This window comes from Eublepharis macularius, chromosome 5, assembly GCF_028583425.1.
Source record: "Eublepharis macularius isolate TG4126 chromosome 5, MPM_Emac_v1.0, whole genome shotgun sequence".
Taxonomy (NCBI): domain Eukaryota; kingdom Metazoa; phylum Chordata; class Lepidosauria; order Squamata; family Eublepharidae; genus Eublepharis; species Eublepharis macularius.
In genome coordinates this window covers 128529096-128548471 of record NC_072794.1, presented here as the reverse complement: position 1 = coordinate 128548471, position 19376 = coordinate 128529096, and the positions used below count along the sequence as shown (strand labels likewise).

The 19376-nt window shown below is 41.9% G+C and overlaps 1 protein-coding gene across 2 annotated transcripts in view; it reads left to right on the top strand.

Annotated features, from left to right (window-relative positions):
* The window catches only part of NAV1 (neuron navigator 1), a 369442-nt gene that overhangs the window by 227960 nt on the left and 122106 nt on the right, over positions 1–19376 (top strand). For both annotated transcript variants that reach the window (XM_054979896.1, XM_054979895.1), the window contains exon 5: positions 3206–3571. In XM_054979896.1, coding sequence (XP_054835871.1) covers positions 3206–3571 — 366 coding nt within the window. The remainder of the gene's footprint in view (positions 1–3205; positions 3572–19376) is intronic.

The window sequence follows — 19376 nt, the reverse complement described above, 5'->3', positions numbered from 1 at the left end:
AAGGCTAACTGATTTGGGTGGTTCTGTCAATCTATATTTAATTTGTTACATGTATATGTTGCCTTTTTTCCATTCTGAAATTCGAAAAGGTGTAAGTAGAGATTCATGGAGTCTCCCATCCAGCTGCTGAAAAGACTCCAGTCTGCTTAGCTTCAGCAAGGCACCTTGTGTTCCTTGCAGTGAGCCTTGCAGCGCTGAAAACATTTGCCTGTTTATCTGGCCCTCTTGCTGATGTTGCTGACAATCTACCCACAGGTTTCATTACTTTCCTACACAAAAGTGGTTATTACATAGGAAATGTGTCTTTGGAGTGCAAAACAAGCGTCACTGTCTTGTAGTATGTGTAATCCGTATCATCATTCCCCAAAGGCTGCAGTTTTCTCTGCCGAAGGAAAGCTCTGTTTCAGTGATAGACAGTGGCTTTAAATATTGTATGGGTCTGAGTTAATAAAAAGTATTCCAGTTAACGTTTCAAATGCAGCATGAGGTTGTTGGACGTGTGGATTTGAACACAACTAGGATCCAGGAAAAAGGGAAGTAGCAAATTAAACCCTCAAGTTTCCCATAGTGAACTTCTGGCCAGGAAGTGCTGAGCTGAATGAGGGTCATGATCAGGGGTCATTTCGTAGAAAAAGAGCTGCAGGAACTCATTAGCACAACTCATTAGCATATGCCACACCCCTTGCCATCACCGGAAGTGTGCCATTAGCATAACTGATTTGCATATGCCACACACCCTGACATCACCTATCCTGGCTGTTTTGGACCCAATCCTGGCCATTCAAGGCCGAAATTGGGCCCAAAATGGCAAAAAGGGGCTGAAAATGGCCGAAAAGGGGCCCCAAATGGTCAGGATTAGGCCGCTGCTGAGCGGGAGAGTGATCCACCACCCATCAGAGCCCCGATCCTCGCCATTTTGGGACCAATCCTGGCTGTTTTAGGCCCGATCCTGGACATTTGGGGCCAAATCCATGCCAAAACGGGCCCCAAATGGCCAAACATCAGGTGGGTGGGGCCACCTGACATGTGATCTCTTTGGAGAACTGCTGGAACTGCGTTCCTGCGCATTCCCCCTCAAAATGAGCCCTGGTCATGATGAAGAGGCTAGGTGTGAGTGGTTTTTATACACACACAATGAGCAAGGATTGCGTCTGTCTGTAGGTATGATCTTTAGCTTGACATTTCAAAAGAAATGCTTTGGTTAAGTAAGTTGTTTAGTATGTAGAAGTAGGCTTCTGGACTGAAAAAGTTGAGAATTGCTGACCAAGTCTGACCACTTGTGTGAAATGAGCTAATGAGTTTTCTTTGCTGCTTAATTGTAATTCCTGTTAATTTCTGTTAGAATGACTTTAGATCATTAGAATACAATTATCTGTTTGGATACAGCAAGAAAAGGTAACTCTACTACTTTTCTTTGGGCAGTTTTTTCAAATAGCTATCCCTTGCTATTTTAAAATGCTATGTGCAAATCTCGTAAGTATTATCGTTTTAATTTCTTCTGCTAAGATGCTTGCTTCTTGACAGCAAGCAACTATCACAAGGGCAACAGCACGAGGGCAACAAAACAGCTACACTGAATCCCTTATCACCGCAGATCTTGTGGTAGGGTATGAGCATTCGTGAGTTAAAGCTACTTCAGTTATCTGAAGAAGTGAGCTGTGACTCACGAAAGCTTATACCCACACATTTTGTTAGTCTTATAGGTGCTACTGGACTCTTGTTCTTTTCAGCTACTACAGTTCTTATCAACTTCTACCCATTCTGCATTGCTAAAATTGTTCTCTCCAGCTAGCAGTAGTATGTTTTACTGCTGAGAATTTGGAACCAGGTAGCCTCTCAAGTTGAGCTGAAAGGCAGTGTTTCATGATGGAAGTGTGAGATACGCTGTGCTGTGTGTACCTCTGCCAGCAGGGGGCACTTAATAACACTGGGATTCTTTAAAATCAGTCATCATTGCCTCATGAGTCAGACCAGAGTGCAGGGGCATTTCCCTCTTGGGGTTAGCCTGGGAGGCTGTGCTAAGCTGGATTTTGGCAGGCTTTCTTTATAAATTAAAAAGGCTTGAAAATCCACATTTAATTTCAGTTTAATAAGACAATGTTTGTGCGTCAGTGTAATTATTGAAACCATGTCTGCAGGGCTCTGCAGGCTGAGCCCCATCTCTCCTGGAGCTGTGAATCCATTCCAGAGATGGTTTTAATCATCACTTTGTATTTGATGTCCAGTAACTGCTTTTATTGAATCTAAATGAAAGGCATGCCTGGGAGCTGGGGCATCAGCAAGGACCATTAACTCTCATATTTGCTTTTATTTGTAATGGAAACACAACATGCTATACTGCTGTGTTGATAATGCCTTCCTGCACTTTATGTACCAGATCCCAGGGCCGCTTTTTAAATTTGTGTGTGTGTGTGTGTGTGTCTGTTTGTGTTTATTTTAGGAGAAGGATGCCAGGTGGGGAAGAGCGTATTCTGAATTTGGTGGTTGCTTCTCTAATGCGCAGCACGGAAGTGCCTTGCAGTCTGTGATCTAGATGATCTGGTGAAGATGTGCCCCTGCTACATTTTAGCCTTTGTTTGATAGCCCCTCAAGTTCCCATTTAAAGACAATAAGATGATCCTCTCTCTATATATATATTGCATAATGGATTTGGAGTGTGTGAGAGTGAAAGAGAGAACCAAACTTCTATTTGCCTCTTTCAGAAAGAAAATCAAAAGTAAATGCACATATCAGTAGTAGAGAGGTGATGCACTCTGCCCTGGGGGAAGAAATAAAAAGAAAAATAATTGAGACATTTCATGTCATTGCTTTAGTAACAGGACAAGAGCAGAGTTGCACCTAAAGGAACACTCCCATCCCACAGAGATTCAGTGGGGGCTGTTCAGTGTTTGAAGCAATGCAGTAATAAAAGGGATGGGGAACTGTCCCCTTTGACACTGTTGATCACAAGAGACTCACACAGCAATATACCATACTACAATGGCAATTGCAGCCAGAAGTATAGAGGTGCCTGCAATTCTACTACATTTTAATCAGACCTCTATGTCCCAACCTGTCCATATAGTCTAAAACTAGAATGCCCAGTAGTTGTGATTTCTGATTCAGCGTATTTATGGGTGTTGTGATTTTCACAAGTGCCCTTGAATCTTCCCTCCACCCCCCATTTCAAGCCCTCAAACCCTTTCTTTCTGCTCTATTCCTGCAGCTCGCTGGAGATGACATGTTATGACAGTGACGAAGCCAACCCCCGCAGTGTGTCCAGCTTGTCAAACCGCTCCTCCCCCCTTTCCTGGCGCTATGGTCAATCCAGCCCTCGCCTACAGGCAGGGGATGCCCCTTCAGTCGGTGGGGGCTGCCGCTCAGAAGGCAACCCCAGCTGGTACATGCACGGTGAGCGAGCTCATTATTCCCACACCATGCCTATGCGCAGCCCCAGCAAGCTCAGCCACATTTCACGCCTGGAGCTTGTTGAATCTCTTGATGCTGATGACGTCGATCTCAAGTCTGGGTACATGAGTGACAGCGACTTAATGGGCAAGACCATGACTGAGGATGATGACATCACCACAGGGTGAGTACTGCTGATAGGCGTCAAACACACAGCTCAGAGTTGGCTGCATAGCATAAGAAGGGGCCTTGGTGGTGGTGGGTCCACCAACTGCCCCGCCACCAGCAGTCAGTCTACAGTCATGTTAGCCTAGCCCAACTTACCATATGCCTTAGCAAAGACTACCTGTGATTGTGAAGTCCTGTGCTAGTTTTCAGCACTCCAGATGTTCATGCATTTGGCACTTGATGTTATTTTTGATGTACCTAACATGGTTGCCAGACTGGCACATTGTCACATTTAACTTGCTCTTAAACATCAAAATTTCACACCACTAGAAGCAAATTTAAACAGATGTGCTGCATATATGAGAGCATTTCATTTGTGGGGAATGCAGGGGAGAGGTGGAATGAGTACAGTGCTTCTGCACAGCAAATAGCCACTCCTGGCTTGAAACAAGCTATTTCTACCAATTAATTAATTGTTCCCAGCTTGGGGCAAGGGTATTCTGTTTTGTAACAGTTGGGAAGGGTGTCTGGTTTAAATTGTATACCAACAGGCTCTAGCCAGAATTTTAACCTCTCACTTGCTGTATAGATTATGTAAGAGAGGCAGGCAGGCTCGCTATTACAATAATAGAAAACGAGGATGTGTAGAAATGAGTGGATAGTTAGATATGTCTAGAGACATGATTAGATGTTAGATACAGCAACTTCCAAGGAAGATCACAGTGGTGGTCCATGTTTGTTTCTATAGCTGTTGGTTCAAATTGAAATCAGGCTGTTTTGCTGGCAGCAACAAATGTTCTGTGGATAAGCCTCTTAAATACCAGGTTTGGATGATAAGGCAATGATACAGGATTTGGTCACTAGAGAAGGAGTCTTTCTGAAGAAGTCTTGGAGGGGGGGGGGGGGTTGGTTGGTGTTTGAGTTGCTTCATCAAGCCAGATGAAGTGTGTTGATCTGAAAGATGTTTCCATTTCTTCATGTCATCCTAATAGTCCGGATCTTACCCTATTGCATGAAATGAGGCTAACTCTCCTGCATTGTTGCTTATTAGTTACTTGCTTGGCTAAACACACAAAGTTGTTGCAGGCCAGTACCGGGCGTCTGCAAATATATGCTTCTTGATAAACAGTCTAGAAGGGCTGCTTAGTTCTTGGACAATTGGTACATACTATCCCAGATCACAAGTCTGATGAAGGAGCAACTCACAAGTTTGATCAAGTAGCAACTCCTTGATTTTTTTTTTTTAAATCTGGTGACATGAAATTAATCCAGAGCAATTCTTATGGTTGGTTGATCACAACTTTGGACATTCTGTTCTTGTCTTAAAACCTACGAGGCAGCAGAACAGGATATAGCCATTGGTATCTACCTTAGCAGTCCTTTGACCCATCCTTATTTCCCCCAATCTGCTGTGGAAAGTAAAATGCTAGTTTTATTTCACAGAAGACAGTAGAAGAGAATGGACAAATAAACTGGTGGAGGAGGCTGCAGGGAGGCCTAATAGCTGAACTCTGTCATGTTTTCTTGGAACTGTTAAAGCTCTAGGCAGGATCTCCAGGCGTTGATCTGGCGTATGTAGCTATATATGGCTTATTCGCCTGAACGTGCTCTGTTCTCAGAAGCTTAATTGTAGCTTTTTGCTGTGTCTTACATGCGACGAGTACTATAGCTAGATCTGAAAAACAGCAAAAGAGACAAGATTTAGACAGAAATTCCTTGCCAGCAACACAAAACTAAGCAGTTTAATAGTGTTCTCATATAATACAGCATATCAGTACTCTGTTGGCCCAGTTATTTTTATGGATAAAGCTTGAAGAATCTCATCCTTGCATTTATTGTGTTGTCCTATATTAAACACATGTGGGGTCTGGCGCTGGAGATCTTACTAAGGTTGCTTCCATAGGCGTGCCTTTCTTAACAATCTGGCCTGAGTGACTGTAGTTATGACTGTAGTTCAAGGTAGGCAGATCCAAAGGAGGAATTTACACAATATCTGCAGCTAGGCTGGCCTAATCTTGTCAAATCTTTGAAACTAAAACAGGGTTAGCTGTGATTAGTACTTCCTTGGGAAACCTCCAAGGAACTCCATGGTTGCTATGCAGAGGCAAGCAATGGCAAACCACCTCTGTTCTTCTCTTGCCTTGAAAACCCTGTGGGGTCACCATGAGTTGCCTACAACTTGATGGCACTTTACACAAATGCACATGCACACATAATGAAAGCAGCTGACTGTGGTCCATTTTGAAGAGTTCAGATAATAGCCTGGAAAGGGGGTGGGTGAGAACAATCACCTTTTTGTTGGAAGGACTGTAGTCATTGTTCAGTAGGTTCTTTCTAAGCTACTCCTGTCTCGAGTGAATAATATTTCACCTGCAGTTTGAGTCATGAGCTTCGTTGATACGTGAGGTTATTTTAGGTGTGGATTTACATGTTACCAGGAGGGGTCATTTGGATCTCTTGTTTTCTGAAAATTTGTTAACCAAGTCTTGTTATTCTGTACTCTGAATAGATAGATCCAGAGGAGTTAGCCGTATTAGTCTGTAGTGGCAAAATAGAAAAGAGTCCAGCAGCACCTTCAAGACTAACCAACTTTACTGTAGCATAAGCTTTCGAGAATCACAGTTCTCTTTGTCAGATGCAAGATGACGAAGAGAACTGTGATTCTCGAAAGCTTATGCTACAGTAAAGTTGGTTAGTCTTGAAGGTGCTACTAGACTCTTTTCTATTTTGAATAGATAGATAAAGCCTTAATTGATTGATTTTGGTGAGTTTGGAAAAGAAGAGCTTTTGGCCTTGTTTTGTTCTCTTTGCTCAACCGCTGCTGCTGAAGAGAAATGGAAACTCTCAGGGTGAGATAATATGTCATGCATTTTCCATTTATCATTGAAAGGATTTTAAAAATCCCAGAGCTCCATCGAGGGAAGGGGTGTAGACTTTAGCCTAAATATACTCACATGTCATGGATGGAGAGTCCTTGTTCCATCTACAGCTCTGGTGTGCAAATGTGTAATTGTGACAAGCCCAGATCCCAGTTGTGAGGCCTTTTAACATTGTTGCTATTGGAGTGTTAAAATAATAGAGCTTATTGCTAAATGTATATATATATATATAAGTGGAGCTGGAGGAGACTGTGAGGCTGAAGTGGAGGAATCCACATGGGGGGAAATGAAGAGCTATTTCCTGCCAAGTAATAAATAGGCTCAGTTTAGGGCTGCCAGCTTTTTTTACTGGCCCAGCTCCTGTGCTTTCAACAACAAACAAATATGTAGAAATGAAACTTTTCCCACTCATAGTAGGGGAAGCTTTGTATTTGTAATTTATGTATCACACTACTGTTAAATATTACCAGTAAAAAACCTTGGCCCATATTTCTGTTTAAGGGACTAGCAGGTGCTTGGTTAGTGGTGCGATTTTTTTGTTGAAAAAGAGGGTGTTAGGCGTGCTTCAGGAGTAAGTCCTCTAATAGGAGGATTTGAACTTATTATTGACTTTGAACTGCTTACTCATGTATGCAAGCCTACATGTATGCGACGGGAAGCCAGCAAGGGTACGCCCGTTTCACATCTTCATTTTGGCAGTTATTGCAACAAACGGATCAAATACAAGTATAATCAGACATTCCACATTTACTCCTCTGCTATCAGCAACCATCCTCCATTTTGGGTGTGTCAGTTATTCCCCAGTACTTACACCATAACCTCTAACTTGGATCATTCATTCAGAATATTGGACTTTATTATATTTATTGTATTTATCTGTACCTCCAATATCAATGTCCATTGTGCGTTCCTTGGTTACTTGATAGACAACGAGTTTGTCAATATTAGGCATTGGCACTTCTTAAAATAATTAAATCTTGCACTTAGCACTTTGTTCTTTGCCATTGTTATATGAATATGTTATTGTTGCACTTGGCACTTTACATTTGCCATTGAAAATATGAATTTTTGTAAGATGCTTTGCTTTTCTTATGTATCCAAGGTAAAATACATGTACTATTTATGAAACCCCTGAAGAAATTGTTATACTAAAATGATTCTTTAAATGTGTATTACACTCCTTTAATATTTGTCTGCTTCAGGCAAGCAGTCTCCTGCCTGAGCTCTCCCATCTGCCCGTACATCCAGGTCGGTAGAAAAGCAGTGGGTGGTGGAAATGACATCATATGATACATCGACGTCACATCCAGGTGGAAACCCAGAAATGACATCAGTTCATCAGATTTTCCAGAGTGTCAGCTGACGTGCTGTCGTCTTGTCTGCCCCTTGCACCACCCCAAAGCTCCTGGGGGTGCCAGGTAGTAGCCTGGCATCCCTATGCATGCCTGTTATTTACTGACTTAGAATTTCATGTCATGCAGATGGATGCATAAACAGACTGCACCATTGTTGTGTGTAAGAAAACATGGTGAAGTGACAGTTCTGTGAGCAGTTACAGGTTTGTGATGACACATTCATACATGAAGTCATCACCTGGTTTTGAAGTCATCAAGAGATATATTTATTTGTAAGCCCAAATGTTTGAGGTGTCCAAAGAATTCATCTTGTGCTGCTGCTAGGCTGCATTACTTATTGGTGGAGAACTTTGGATTTCAGGCTTTTATTATCATGTTTCTTCTCAAAGCCAGCCTTCCCCACACTGATTGTTTTGGGATGGCCTCCTTATCTTTGTTCAGTTTTATGATAACCCAGCCCCTCCCTTCGTTCTCATCTCCTACATCCCGTGCTTGGCTGAATGCCTGAATCCCAGCATATTGGAGGTTTCCTGTTTCCATGCATGAGAAAATTGATATCCCTGGTGCTTGATGTGTCCCAGTATAGAGGAGAGTGTTTGGTCTGTTCCAAGAGAGCTGGAGGCAAGCAAGAGCTCAGCTGTTTGAGGACTCTGGTGACAAACCGCAAGCCTTGGCAGGTGATGCAGGATTCAGACTAACGTGTTGGTGTCAGCCTTTGCTCTCTGTGGGTGTTTCTTTCTTTCTCTTCCTCTCTCCCAAGTGGTCTGAGACTAAAACCCAGCTACGATCATACTGGGCCAATATTCTCTGTGGGTGGACAAGTCTTAGGGAGGCATCCAACAACAAATTTATTGCCATGGCTTACCCAACATTTCCAGTTAAGGAGTGGTCTTTTTTTCTTTCTTAAACTATATTTTGATTAATATCCATACACCAACTGAGCTGTAATCCTGTGACATAAGGAGGTGGCCATTCCATTCTGAGGCTCTGTGTTCTGCATTAAAGAACATTCCCTTTAAATGTAGCGCTGCTATAAAATCTAATTAATTAATTTTATACCCTGCTTTTTCCCCCTATGGGAACTCAAAAGCTGCTTATGTAATTCTTCTTTCCTCCATTTTATTTCACACTGCCTGTCTTGTATCCATTATAGCCTGTTGTGTGGTGCAGGTGACTGGGCTGGGCCTAGTTGTACATTGGGGAACCCAGAAAGATTTGGCATACCTAATTTCCTTTTGTATCCCCTTCCCCAGAGTATTCCCTCTTCCCTTCCTCTTTTGTCCCCATATCCATTCCTTACCTATCACTGCTTCTTTCTCTCCTTACCACCCAACAATCCTTTTATCTGCCCAACATCTTCAGCTATTTTTTAATTAACTTTATTTATACCCCACCTTTCTCCACAATGTGAACCCAAAGCAGCTTACATCATTCTCCTTTTCTCCATTTTGTATTTGCAACAACCGTGTGAGAGGTTAAGAATGTTTGACTGGTCCAAGGTCACTCCATCATGGAGTTTTGTGTGCAACAATGCTGCTGTTTACAAGCTTTTGTATTGTAGGCTCATCCACAGCAGAGTAGGGATTTGAATCTGGGTCTTCCAGATCCTAGCCTGGAATTCTAACCACTACACACCACTAGCTCTTGTGGGATGGCAGTTGTGGAACAGTATCAAGCAGCCAGACCTGATGAGTCCTCCTTCAAAGACCAAAACAGCCGTGGAAAGGGCCCTGCCACTGCTTTTAATGACAGAAACTAAGGCTGAAGGCGGGCTACTGTGTGGTTGCCTAGCAAAAGCCGTTGATGGCATTGCTTCTTAAAGCAGTAGTCACTGCTTCTATTATTTGAGGGGTTAATCTCCCCTCCCCTATGTGTGTAGATAGATAGACAGATACATAGATTTAGATTTCAATTTTTTTCTGAAAAACAGATTTTTTTTCCCTGCAAAACAGAACTGATATTTCAGATTTGTAAAAAGAGTTGTCTAGTCTGTTCATGACTCCAGTTTCCAGATTTAAATTTTCACAGATTTGACCACATAGAGAATTATATAGATTGATATTCCACTTTTATCTGCAGTGGGCACCCAAAGCAGCTTGCTACTTTGTTCTGACTTCTTCCACAGAACAGCAACCCTGTGAGGTAGGTTAGGCCATGAGAGAGTGATGGCCAAAGACACTCAGTGAACTTCTGTTGTAGAGTGGGGTTTTGATCCGTTATTATCACGTGGGGAAATAAGTATGATAGACCAAAATTCCAATGTTGTTAATGGTCCTGAACTGTTGTAGTATGGGAGACAGCCCGTCTTACAGGCCATTTTCTAAGTCTTAAGAGAGCCCAGCAACAAAGCCAGACTGTATGGTAGGTTTTACAGTTGGCTTCAACAAAAGGTATTACAGATTTTGTTTCTTTTTTCTGAGTTTTGTGTGCAACAATGCTGCTGTTTACAAGCTTTTGTATTGCAGGATCATCTGGACCATTAGTAGTCTCCATAAGAGTTGAATAGAAGGGGATGTTTCACTTAGTACATTTTTTAAATGAGTAATAACAGAAGCTGTATACATGAAGGCAGCTATAGAAATACAGTCAGGGACAGGAACTGGCCATGTTGCATTTGACTGATGCACAAAGTATAATAGTTACAGAGACGCCACTTGAAATGGCCTCCTGATGCCAAGTGCTTAAAATCCCCAGTTTTATTGGTTGCAGCAACTTTAGCATGTGCATTTCTATCATAATATTGACACGCCCACCCAAATATTCTTATGGTCCGTAGGCTGAGAGAGGGAGTAACTCACTGAAAATCACCCAGTGAGCTGGTCAGTCTGTTCTCTAAAAGGGGCTTGAGGGAAATGCTGCAGCAAAAACAACCCGTAGTGCTCCAGCTGTGGTCTGGCACTCCCCAGAAGGCCATATTGCTTCCCTCTCCTTTTTATACTTGATGAGTGTGAAAAGGGAATAGTTTTCCTCAGTGGAGTTCTGCAGCAGGGGCTCTACTGAGCTGCTTGCAGAATAAGAAGAAACTACTCTCTAACCCAGCTAGGCAGAAAGTTTGCTGTTTATATGTTCTCTCCCCCAGCTGGGCATGTAGGAGTTTGGGGTGAGTGCGTGTTGCTGATTGAGGCCAGGAAAATAGGGTTGAGAGAAAGAGGTAATCCTGAATCCCTCCTCCCTCCAGAAGCTTCTGTTTACTCTTAAAATAATCACAGGAAATCCATGCACTGATCTTCACGAGCAGAATATTCACAGTTCTGCCTGCATGGAGTAGATACAGGTAGAGAGGCCAATGACCTGTAGGAACTGAAGCCAGTAGAAGAGGCTGCTGGAAGCTCCAGTGAGCCATAGCTCAGTTGTTCTCAATGGTAGTTGCACCATCTTTCTGGGAAGATGAGAAGTTTTGTTGGTGGGAGGGAATTTTGCACATGTGCAAGAATTGTGGGTGGCAGTTCTAATGTTTCTTTACTTTTATCCTATTGTTCAAGTGCAATGCGTAACTGTTTTTAAAGGCCACAGACAGCCACACACTTCACAGAATGAAGGAACAAAGAATGTGGAGGGCTCTGGTGACTCTGTTGAGTATTGTTTTAATTCAACTCAAGTTAAAGAAATGAACTGGTGCCAAAGTAGCACAAGCATCTCATTAAATAACCCTGTTAAAATGACTTTGTTTTGCTATTAAAATATGTCTGTGGATAGCTTCTATGTAGGAACAGGCTTCGGTCTGGGATGCAAATGCTTCTTTTGGTTTGATCCCCTCCCCCTACCCAATCACTATTGAAAATCTCTTCTTTAAGATAGTGGTTTGGGAGCATGTATTGGTTTAAGGTTTGCTTATTTAGTTTGCTTTCTGCCCAGGTTCTTCTTGAATGCTTGGGTGGATAACTAGAGTTACAAATTTTTAAAAAATTGTATGTCATGAATATGAAGTATGGAAAAAATAAATGGGATTCACTGTTCTGTTTAGTCTCATTATTTTAATATTGATGGCTCACTTTGTTCTCATAAAGCAATGCTCCCTCTGGTCCAGACTGGATCACATTTAATCTTTTCTCTTTGGCTAGCCTTTGAGAGTCTCACACATGTGCTAAAGTTGCTCTTTGATACCAACTGGGCACTGTCCCCGTTGTGACACATAATTATGAATGCCTTCCATGAAGATAGTTTCAGGTAGGTAGCAGTGCTGGTCTGCAGTAGAACAGCACAGTTCAAGTCCAGTACCACCTTAAAGACTAACAACATTTTCAGGGAGCTTTGACTCACAAAAACTTATACCCTGAAAATCTTGCTGGTCTTTAAGGTACTACTGGATTCAAATCATGGTGATGAAGTAGTCCATAAGAAGCAAGAAGAGCTCTGGAGACTGATACAGAGGCTTTAGTCAACCTTAAAAGTTTGGGTGCATGATTTCCTTGAAGAAAAAGCACCATGGACCATTTCCAATAAACCTTCTCCAGATGCCGTGATTTCGGCTCATGCACCCTGATAGCACTAATTGAGCCTCCTGGTATGACATGGGCACAAGGCTCCTTGGGCCTGCTGTGATTCCTTGGCAGGTGCCAGAATAAGGCAGCTGCTGGAGGCAATGTGGTGAGTGGCAGATTTAATGGGGCTGCCCTGCAGTTAATAGCTGAGGCTGACACTTTTTTTTTCAGGACAGTTTACAGGCAGCAATTTCCTGTGAGTTTGTAATTGAATGAACTGCAAGGTAGAGGGCCCACCAGAGACTTCTAAAAACATTTTGCACTTGCTGCAGAGTGGGCAGGTGAGTTATTTGTTAACTGCAGAACCTGGAGGAGAAACCTTGTGAAAGGATTTTCATTGCAGAACACAAAGGAGTCTCTGCAATTCTGTCTCTCTCACACACATTTTAAGTTTTGTTCCCCTGAGGAGCTGAGGGCAGCGCGCATGGTTCTGCCCTTAGGTTAGGTGTGGGAAAGCATAACTGGTCTGGGGTCACCTGGTGAATTCATAGCTAGGTAGGGATTTGACAGCACTTTCCATCATCTCCTTTCCACTACAATGCACAGCTTCATTGAACAGTAGAGGCTATTTGTATATTTCATTGCTCTTTTAAACAGGTGTAGTTTCCATTGCATAAATTTTGACTTGTACATCCTGTCCCAGTATTTGAATGATGAAGATTAGGACCATAACTCAAAGCACAGGTTTGGAGAAGGGTAATCTTTTGACCAGGTGATTCATTACTGCAGTCAATTGGTGTCTTTATAAGATCTGAGACTTGACCCAAACGTTAAAATCACAACTCCTTTTTTTGCATTTATGATGCTAAATCTCTGGTGAGGTTTTGCCAACTCCCTGCAGGGTCTTGTCAGCTATTCTGGGAAAGGCTGGCTGGCGGGATGCCCAACCTTATTATTCTATTTGCATGAGTAGCAAAAAGAAGCTGCAATTGCTTTGCAGATGCTCAGAGAGGGGGGAGTGAGCAAAGGCATGTTTCCATGGCAGCAGAGCGAGGTTGCTCCTTAGTGTACATACTAAAGATGCTCTAGGAATCTGTCCTGTGTATTCGGTGGATCATTTATAGTGTGCTCTGGGCTTGCTCCTTTATTAGAACTCTTAGATTTCTTTCTGGTCAAATTTCCTTTTGGGGTGGGGGGTGGGGAGCTGTGGAGAATTCAGAATCAAAAATATGTTCCCAGCATGAACACAGTCAAATTTTCATCCCTTGTCATTTTTCTTCCTTGTCACCTCTTCCCTTTAAATTGCATCAGTATGGTTTAGGGAATAATCTGAACCAGAACACAATACTGAATTTGTGCAAATGGGCAGTGGGCATGGAGTGTATAACCCTTAAAAAGACCAAGGGGCTGAGATTTTTGCTAAAGAGATTTCACTACCCCCTCTTTAATCCTATGGTTTCTGGCTCATTTACAGCGTATTAGTTTAGGAGTTCCCAAAATGTGTGAAGCATAAGGGTGATTTCAAATAATTCACCAGGGAGAAGGCCCTCCCTCTTTAAAGGACTCCAGCTGTCCTGTATTTTTGCAAAAGGCAATAGGAATGTGAGCTTAGCTGCAAGGCAGGCTAGACATATATCTTTGATTCAAAATATGGAAAGACAAATCTTAGATTTCTTTTGCTATGGGTCAAAGTCACATGGAATGATGTAAGTTGTTTGATTCTCTGGCTGTTTATGGTGCACATTTGAGCAGTGCCCTCATGTCATCAGGACCAAATTTTCCCTTTCTGTTCTATGAAGACAAACTGTTTCTAAAAGTAATTTCCTGGTATGATGTTGTGGAATAAGGGGGAAAAAGGCTCATTAGCCTCATATATGCAAAAAGGAATTGTGGCACTGGCGTGGTACCACTGGTCTTAATCACTTTGTCTACGGTGATTTCATGAATTTTGGTTGCATGTCACAGACGTAAGCATGCAGTGCATGTGGGGGACAGCACTTGCGCAAGCGTTTTCTCACTAGGGAATACTTCAAGGCTGCCTGCAGTGTGAGCCTCCCTTGATCACTCTCTCTTGAATTTGCATCTCATTTTTATATCTACGGAATATGTGATCAGCAAGGTCCTGCCATCAGGTTTCTCCCCACCTTAAAAATGTATTTATTTATGTAAAATATTTCTATGCTACATTTCTATCCAGATAGGGTACCCGAGGTAGCAAATGTGTGTGTATGTTGTTATGTGCTATCAAGTCACCTCCAACCTATGGTGACCCTATGAATGAAATACCTCCAAAATGTCCTATCATTTAAGGTAGCAAATATTAAAACATTAAAACATATCAATATTAAAACATCAGGACTTTAGAACAGAATATAAAATATAGATATTTAAATAATATGTAAAATATTTAAACAAATTCAATAAAAATGTGTAAACGCACAAATGAGCATAACAACACAACTGAGGAGGACAGTCAGTAACAGTTATTAGGAGAACACCAAACCAAACAAAAAAGTCTTCACCTGTTGGCAGAAGGCAATGATAGAGAGAGACAGACAAGTCTCCCTGGGGAAGGAGTTCCAAAGTTTTGACACCATGACAGGGAAGGCTGTTTCTCAAGTTGCCACCTGTCTAACCTCAGATGGCAGGAGCACCTGAAGCAGGGTCTCTGAAGATGATGGGAGTGGACAAGTAGGTTCATATAAGGAGGAGGAGAGTATCCAATGGTCCGTTCTGCACTGTCAGACTAGCTGTCTCCCTTGTCTTTTCATCATATACAAACCCTCAGTAAATTCATTCAGAGAGCCAGTTTGGTGTAGTGGTTAAGAGTGGCAGGACTCTAATCTGGAGAGCCGGGTTTGATTCCCCATTCCTCTGCTTGAAGCCAGCTGGGTGACCTTGGGTATGTCACAGCTCTCTCAGAGCTCTCTCAGCCCCACCCACCTCACAGGGTGATTGTTGTGAGGATTATAATAACACACTTTGTAAACCACTCTGAGTGTGGCATTAAGCTGTCTATGCAACATTCTGAGTAGACAACTGGAGGTTACATTTGATTTGTTCCTCCTGGTGTCTTGCATGGTGCTGTTTTAACTGCTGGCCCAACAACATACTGAAGATCTTCTGGTTTTGATAGTTCTGTTGGACGGTTAATCCTATGGAGTGATAATGTACAGGAGTGGATTATGTGTTTACATTTAGATTTAAGATTTGATCTGCTAATGTTTTTCAAGGGGAGAGGGAATATATTGCTTCAGTTGCAATGAGTCATGCATCCGAATGTTCTTTCTTGGATGTTGGAGGAATTGATCCATCTCTGCTGTGCAGCTGTTGTTTGCTAGAGTCCTGTTGAACACAGAGTTTTTTTTTCTTCTCATTAAGTAAAAACAAAATTGAAAAGGAACTCCAGTAGCAATCATTGCCAAGTCAATCAGTCAAGCAAAAATCAGTCAAGCAAAAATAAAGCAGGGGGGAAGGCAGGGAGAATTAACTCAGGGACTATCTCTGATCCTCCCAGCTGCCAAATATTTTAGCCATCACCATACCTCGAGCCCATCCTACTAGTCACATATATATTAAATGCCAAGCATTCCCCAGAGCAGTGTTGCAGCTGACTCCGAAGGTATCCTTTAGAGAAGCAATCTTTCTGGAAATTTTGGAGCTATAGGAAACTCCCTGGTTAAAACAAGAATGGGGGGAAACATGGAAATATATCCCATACTTACTTTAATATCAATCCTAAACTCTTTTATTGTTTTAACAAAGTACATCATTTATAACATAGCATACAAATTTGTACGAAGCCTATTTATGGAATTTGATAGTATAAATGCCTTAGTTTTCTACAAGAAAAATTGCAAATATACCCAGATCTTGAGAGAGAGTAGAAAATTGCTGCTTCTTTTGATGCCTTAAAATTGTGACAGTACAATAGCTTTCAGGGTAAGTTGTTTTACAAACAACTTTAAAAGGTGGAACCCAGTAGCATGATCAACAGGTGGTGTCACTCTGTCTTATGTATCTAGTATGTGAAATCCAGAGACTATGGAGATGAGGCAGAGCCGCTTAATCTACCTTTATGCAGATTGTACAAGCCTTAAAAGTAAGAATGCTAGGACAGCCTCTCTTGTTATAGCAGTAGCAGAAAAAATATAGAAAATTTAAAAAATAACCTCTAGTGCTAATTAACTTACTTCTTGTGGTATATGGTTGTGCGAGTGGGGAGATACAGCCCCATTTTATGCTTTCCTTTAAGAAAAACAAAGAACAAGGTTGCTCTCCTTTGAGATGTGAATCATGATTTGTGAATACAAAGATCAGTGTACGGAGTTTTAATCTTCTTGTGGTTCACTCTGCAAGCTGAGTCATACCAAGTTGAGGGAGGCAGCAAAAGTATGAATACCTGCTTTGCTTGTAGAATTGCCCCCCTTTCTCCCATCCACACTGATAGTGCCCATTCATAATGCATAGGCATTCCCTAGGCTGGATAGAGGGCTCCCCGACTCATCTTTTTGCATTTATGGTAAGAGGACAGAAAACCCAGTCCTGATTCCAGATTTCCCACTGTACTTTAGTTTTGTATGTTGCTGCATAGACTCAAAATATTAAATGCGCAGCTACTCTGTGACGATGAATTTGATGTTTGCCAAACCATATATTGATTTTCAGAGGAAGGGAGGATTTTTAAATTCCTTTCAGAAACAACCAAGAAAAAGATGGTGTGGTCACTGGCAGGTTGACACAAATTGAATAATTACCAGACAACTCTGCTGCTTCAGGATCTGCCTGTGTCATTCATTCATTAACAATAGCATATAAAAAGCTAATCAGAGTTCTTCCCTCTGTGGTAGTTGTAAGAGAATGAGGGTTTCTGCTCATTCTTTCAGTTTTTGCCCCACCAAATAATATTTTTAAAGGTAGGAATTTCATCTCTACTTTGATTGATTTGATTGATTGATATAAAACGTTTCTAGATTTTTCAAATTGCAGCTGAGATATAGAAAACACCCTGAACTTTTCACATAAAATGCTCAGGGAGACCTATGGCTCGTTCGCCATAGAGCACTGACAAAGATCAGAATCAGAAAATATTCTTAAGAATATTATAATGATTGAGTAAAGTATTGATTGCTTTCCTCATGTGCCAAATAATTTTGTGCCACTCTCAACAGATACATCAATTTTTACTACTGTTGCCATTACTGTTACTGCTTTCCCTACAGTCATTTCAGAAATTGCATTTTTTGCTGTTGTTACAGCTGTACAGTCCTAAACAAAATCACAGCACTCTCAGGGCATTGACTTCAACGGATTTACAAGGGTGTGACTCTGTTTAGCACTGCACTGTTAATCAGAGAGTTGCGTCATCTCAATACTGTGGCTTCTCAGCTTCACTGTCATGGTATTTCAGAGGTGAGGTGGGTGGCAACCAGAGACAGGGCTTTTTCAGCAGTGGCACCTCACCTGTGTAATGCTTTTTCCCCATGAGACTTGTGTGATATCTGTGTTACTTTATTTTCGGTGCCAAGCTGAAATACTTCTGTTGAATTGAATGAGATATTTCCTTATGGATTGGAGTCAGAGGGTTGCTGTCAAGGACCAGTTTTCTTCAATGGAAGACTTGTCCTGTGGGGTTCCATAAGGCTCAGTGTTATCTGCCATGCTATTTAATCTCTGTGTAAAGGCTGTGGAGAAATCACTCATGGTTTTGGAGCTGGAAGTCATCAATATGCTGATGACACCCACTTCTGTCTCTCTGTGTCCAAGCTGCCCGTTGCTGCTGTAGAGGTCCTGAGCCAGTGCCTGGCTGCTGCAGTTCAATGGCTGAAGGTGAATAAGCTAAAACGGAATCCTGAGAAGAGAAAGGTGATGCTGTGTGGGAAGTCTGAGGTCTTGGAAGGCATTGTGCCTCTCATATTTGATGTGGTTTGCTGACTCAGTTAAGAATGTAGAGGTTATAGCATATTCAGCACTATTGCTAGAGAAGCAAGTTAACGCAGCTGCAGAAAATGCTTTCTTCCGTCTTTGTTTAGATGGCTTCCTTCCTTGACCCAGCTGATCTGGCCACATGGGTCCATATTATGGTAACTTTTATTATTTTTATTTTCCTTTTTTTTCTCCCCAGTGGGAACCCAGAATGGCTCACCACATTCTCCTCATCTTCATTTTATACTCACAACAACCCAGTGGTGTAGGTTAGACTGACAGTGTGTGACTGACCCAAGATCACCCAGTGAGCTGCCATGGCAGAGTAGGGATTTGAACCTGGGTCACCCATGTCCCAGCCCAACAATCAGACCACTACACCATGCTGGCTCTAACCTGGAGACTAAACTATTGTAATGAACTCTACAGACATCTGCTCTTGAGGACAATTCAGAAAACCCGGTTGGTACAGAATTCTGCAGCTCAGTTATTATTGGGAGCTAGGCAAATTATGCATGCTACACCTGTTCTGCAGTTGCTCCATTGGTTACCAAATAGTTTCCAGGTTCAGTTCAATATATTGACTACAAAGCCCTACATAGCTTAGGACCCACATATATAAATGATTGCCTCTCCCAGTATGCCCTACTGCAACAGATGCACTCATCTGAGGAAAGCCTTCTGAAGGTCACACCCCACCAAGAGGCAAGATCAGTAGCTGCCTTTACCCAAGTATTCTCTGTTGTGGCTCCCACTTTGTGAAAAGGTCTGTCTGAGGAAGTCAGGAAGGCTCTATTTCTATAATTCTGCAGAACGTGTAAAAACAATTGTTTAGGAAGGATAAGAGCTGTAGTTCATAGGACAGTTAATTGTATGCATTATCTTGTTCTTATTTCATTGTTTTCTAATTTCTGTAACCCGGTGTTTACATTGTTTATGATATGTCATGTCCTTTTAAAAATTTGATTAAAATTTGCTTACAACAAAGACCAAAATCAGGTAGAATGAGTTACTTGGGTATTGTGTGTACCAGGCAAGTAGACCAGGCAGTAGGAGATCATCAAGAAAAGATGAAAAAGATATTTGTTTGTTTATTTAGCTCAGAGTGGATCACATCAGGATATAAAATAGGTGTGTGTTTTATGTGCCGTGAAGTCGTCTCTGACCTATGGCAACCCTATGAATAAAAGACCTCCAAAACGACCTATCATTAACAGACTTGCTCAGATCCTGCAAACTGG